The following is a 5,035-nucleotide window of genomic DNA, read 5'->3' as shown; positions in this document are numbered from 1 at the left end:
ATATATATATATATATCTACTACGTACTTATTAACAACAAACTTCATATATATTATCAAATCAATCAACCAAATCGATCAACACATATATATATATATATTTATACATCAAACGTACTCAAAATCTATCAATTCAATCACACTCAAAATTGATCAACTCAAATAAAACTCAAAATCAACATATATACACATGTACGTACCTATATATAGCTCCACTTCTTAATTATGGACAGATTTCAACAACACCCAAACTTTTTCTCCCGTTTTTTCTTCTCTCGTTTTTTTTTTCTCAGATGAGCTGCTGTCCAGATCTGCGAATATAAATAACTTTAGCCGACGAAATTTTAATTTCGTCGGCTAAAGTTCACTATAGCCGACGAAAATATAAATTAGCCGACGAAAAATTGATTCGTCGGCCTGGTTTTTTTTTGTTCATCGGCTAAAGTATTTCTTCTGGTAGTCTAAGGGTCTTTCTCCTTCTATGTCATCATGAGACGGCGACTGCAAATCGGTACGTGGGCGGCCATGGATCGGATACTTGATGGGCTATGCTAGCGGATTGTGGCGGTCGGAGGGCATCTAATTAAATGATATGTAATTCAGCTCGGAAGTTTGATTGGCAGGATGGTTGATGGTGAGGACCTTGAGGCTTCCGGTTTTTTAGCTCCAGTTTAGAGTGTGGATGGCTTTCGACGACACAAGCAAACACGCAGCTTCTCGAGGGTCTGATGATGGTGATGCGGCGATGGTATGGTGGTAGGGCAACAGTGCGGTGCTAGTTTTTGGCGGGGGAGATGGTTTTTGGTCTAGTGGGTCTAAGCTAGTTTGGGCTTGGGCTGTTTGCCCAAGTTTTTTAATTTTTGCTTTTTGTTTATTTAGTTTTGTTTGATTTTGTTTTTGCTTGTGTTTTGTTGTCCCTCCTCTTTTAGTGGCAGTTTAGTGTTTTGGTAGGTTGGTGTCAGATTCGGCTTCTCAGCTGGGATCTGCTTGGACTTTGTTAGTAAGCTGCCACATCATTAAAAACCAATCCAAGGGACATCAATGAAAGCCTCCAAAATATAAAGACTGCACCAGCCGCACAGAATCAGCCACAACTCTTCCCAAAATTTCAGCCATTTTGATCTAAAGCTTCATCCTTTGTTTTTCTCTCAACGAATCACATGTCAAAGTGTGAAATTATCGAATTCCATGTTTACTTGATAAAAGAAATCCAAATGTTGATTCCATATCTTGAATCCAAATACGCAATGCAAATTAACCAGTGGATGATGACATTCGGGGTGATCGATCATTTTTAAGCTTTGATTTTGCGCAGCTCACAATTATTACATTGTATTCACAGAAGACCAAAATTTCTTCTACCTGATTTGAAGCTTTGAGGCAGCCAATTAACATCATAACGTTACGTACAATACAAGACAGCTATGGATCCTCTTGAGTTTGGCATGGTTGTTTGTTTTATTATTTGGAATTGAATGCAATAATCAAAGCCAACAGGCATTGTCAAAGCCTCAAAGGGAAAATCTTACTCGATCGATCAGCTGCTTCTAGATTAAATTAACACTTTTAGATAAACCAAAGGACTTGCCATCCAAGTACTTGAATTAATTGTTACATACCATTGATCATCCCCCCACCCCAGGTCATACAGTATGAGTCATACTCGATCTTTGGCTCTTTGCTTATATTAATCTGTCAAACTGATGAAAAGTCGATCTATCTTCTGATTGTTCGCCGTGATCAAAGTTCATTAGCATTCTAGTTCATGCATGTACTATTCTACCCTATAGCCTCTCTCTCTCTCTCAGGCTCATTGTCTATATATTGTGTCTGGCATGGCCAACTCGGAAGCAGAAGTCATTCATGAATTGAATTAGTATCAGTCTGTATGCATGCATTTCTTTGGTCAAAGTCATGACTAGATAGCGGTCGAAGCTAGCAAGCGGTTAGAAATTTCATGCATGCCACATAATTCTAACACCTCCCTCCCTATCTCCCTCCTATAAATTCAATACCTAGCTAGCTAGCTTCCTTCCCTGATAATCGCCCATATACATAAATACAGACATACACACACACACGAACATATATATCCCCGATCGTATATCGAACAGTTATCAGAAAATGGCCGGAAAACAATGCGTCGTGTTCTTGGTGATGTTGTGTGCCGCAATGGCCGGAAGTGCTTCAGCTCAAAGTGCTACTAACGTGAGAGCCACGTACCACCTCTACAACCCGCAGGACAACAACTGGGATTTGCGAGCCGTGAGTGCCTACTGCTCGACGTGGGACGCCGACAAGCCCTTGGAATGGCGCAGCAAGTACGGATGGACCGCTTTCTGTGGCCCGGCAGGTCCGACCGGACAAGACACCTGTGGAAGGTGCCTGCTAGTGACAAACACCGCGACCGGAGCTCAGGCGACGGTGAGGATTGTCGACCAGTGCAGCAACGGAGGGCTGGACTTGGATGTGAACGTGTTCAACCAGATAGACACGGACGGAAGTGGGTATCAGGCAGGACACCTTACGGTTAACTACGACTTTGTCGACTGTGGGGACTGAATTACTTAAACTCAAGCTAGCTCTTGCATCTATTATGAATTAGCAAGGGAGCTTTCTAATAATGTAAACTAAGACATGAATAAACTTCATATATCATACACGAAGGATGGAATAAATCAACAAAAAGTGATGTTATTGCTTCTTGATTAATAATTAAACTACGAATATAGTGATTGGACCTTGTATTAGTATCAATTGCATGACAAATTCTTTTGTCGTCCCCATAGAAATAAGATCGCGGATTCAATGGAAGAAATAGGGTCATGTAAATTTTCTGGACCTAAAATTTTGAGGCCTGAGTCGAACTCTCGGAGTTGGGCCTCTAATTTTTTTTTTCTATACAAAATAGCATATAACATCCAAAAATATTTAATTTAAAATTTATAATAAATCAAAATTGTTCCAAACAAAACTTTAAAATATTATTTGATTTCAAATTGAAACTTAAAAAATTTCATTAAGTTTTTACCTCTTTTCTGATCAATTGCACAGCCAAAAACTACAAAATTTTTTTTTTTGGACAACTGTAAAAAAATATTTTTAGGCCCTTTAGATTTTTGGGCCCTGAGTCACAGGACTCTTCTGCCTCTATTCAAATCCGGGCATGTGCAAATACTCCCCAAGTATAACCCTGATGTTTCAAAATAGAACCATGCTTAGCTGTTACTTTCAAACTTTCATTTATATGCATAAATGACTGATGGATAATGCCGCCTCATATACAAATATACTTCTAAACTTCTACACAATATCAAATGCATCCTGCACAAATGTAATAGGAATTGCTGGTTCAAGATGTTTCATTTGAATAATAGTAAATTACATATTAGTTACTAACCAAATTTCATTTTATAAATACATATTTTACATATTTTCTTATACAGTTAAGGACAAAAAATAACAAATTAGGACAATTTAATGTGCACATGCCATCTGTCACTACAATTTTACTAGAATACCCTTCAATACATATTCTACTACTACTGTCAACAGAAATGTGCAATGTGCTACTATCAACAAAAATGTGCTACCATCGATCAAAAGGTGCTACTGCTGGTGCTATTGCAATTTTTTCTGGAAATTCTCCAAAACCAAACAAACATGCTACTATCTATTTAGACTTTGCTACTGTCTATTACTGTCGACTCCAAAGCTGCTACTGTCTATTAATGTCGACTCCAAAGCTGCTACTGTCATTAATGTCGACTCCACAGCTGCTACTGTTGAATTTTACTATTGTAGATGGTATGTATACCGCAAGCATAAGCAACGATCTTGTAGACTGTCTTCCGGTAGACCGACATCCGGGCTACCTCGCCATGGTGAAAGATTATTGGTAATCGGGAAGGTGCTCTCCCAAGCTCCACAAGAAGGCATGATAAGAAGATATATGTGTAGTTAGTCCCACATCAGAAACATAATATGTGAGGGAACCTTCCTTAGCTATAAAAGGAAGGCTTCCCATATGTAGAAAGGATGGATAGATGGATGATGATCCGTACTCACTCCATCTTGGAGAGCTCTTGTAACACCAAAAACATATTGGCCATGATAGTGGAATCTTAAGTAGATGTAGTCATGTCCTCCGATGGCATGGTGAACCATTATATGCTCTTGTCTCTTGCCCATGATTGTCTCTTGTTTATATGTTCCACCATGATTCTACATAGTCTTCGGGATTATGCAGAAATAACTACTCATCTGCAAATTTACCCTTTCCAATAGTAGCAAAAAATTACGCTTCCAACAAATCTCAACACCAACAATAACAACTTACTGTTCCAAAATACCTCAATAGCAGCAAATTATCCTTCCAATCTCAACAGTAGCAGAAAAGGACAAACACAGATATACAAACAAGCTTTGATCACCATCATCACCATTAATCCATCATCCCTTTTTCTTCCCGACATAAACCCTAACCCTAACCTGACCCGCCGCCGACCTATTGAACCGACCCGATTTTTGCAGCCAACTCAGGCGAACCTAGTCGACGGCGACAGTCGGATTATTTTCCTCTCTTTGATGCGACCCTCCCTCTGTCAATGTATCGTGCCAATTCGAGCCGGGTAGTGAGTTGGAGCTTCAGCAGTGGGACGACGACGTCGTTGGCCTTGGAGTCCTCCTTTCTCCTCGATCTAATCTACCGGATCTGCCCCTCCACCTGCCATAGACGCTACCAGAACAAACCGTAGCCTTTGAATCCACCGTCCAAGGCAGCCGTGGAGTCGTGGCATAGATCAGTGAGCTTTGCTCGCATGCTACTCTAACGAAGTCTCCAACTAGTTGTGGAACGTCCTTCAGGCACCGGCATAGGCGACGCCGGCGTCGAGCTCCGATCTGGAGTTGGCATCGAGCTCTGATCTAGAGAGAGAGAGAGAGAGAGAGAGAGAGAGAGGAGAGAGAGAGAGAGAGAGAGAGAGAGAGAGAGAGAGAGAGAGAGAGAGTAGAGAGTAGAGAGAGAGAGAGAGTAG

General features: G+C 40.5%; 1 protein-coding gene across 1 annotated transcript; it reads left to right on the top strand.

The window, feature by feature from the left end:
* Positions 1-1,851: 1,851 nt before the first annotated feature.
* LOC101310956 (pathogenesis-related protein PR-4B-like) lies at positions 1,852-2,748 on the top strand. The gene has a single exon (XM_004291631.1). It carries the CDS (start codon positions 2,124-2,126, stop codon positions 2,559-2,561), a length of 438 nt encoding a protein of 145 aa, XP_004291679.1. The 5' UTR covers positions 1,852-2,123; the 3' UTR covers positions 2,562-2,748.
* The last annotated feature ends 2,287 nt before the right edge of the window (positions 2,749-5,035 follow it).

The sequence above is a fragment of the Fragaria vesca genome, linkage group LG2 (genome assembly GCF_000184155.1).
Source record: "Fragaria vesca subsp. vesca linkage group LG2, FraVesHawaii_1.0, whole genome shotgun sequence".
NCBI classification, from domain to species: Eukaryota; Viridiplantae; Streptophyta; class Magnoliopsida; order Rosales; family Rosaceae; genus Fragaria; species Fragaria vesca.
The sequence above is the reverse complement of the archived record's forward strand: the minus strand, read 5'-3'. Positions and strand labels throughout refer to the sequence as shown.

What these genes read in the sequence shown, in the direction of transcription:
- LOC101310956 (XM_004291631.1), top strand. Translation starts at nt 2,124, where the DNA reads ATGGCCGGAAAACAATGCGTCGTGTTCTTGGTGATGTTGTGTGCCGCA.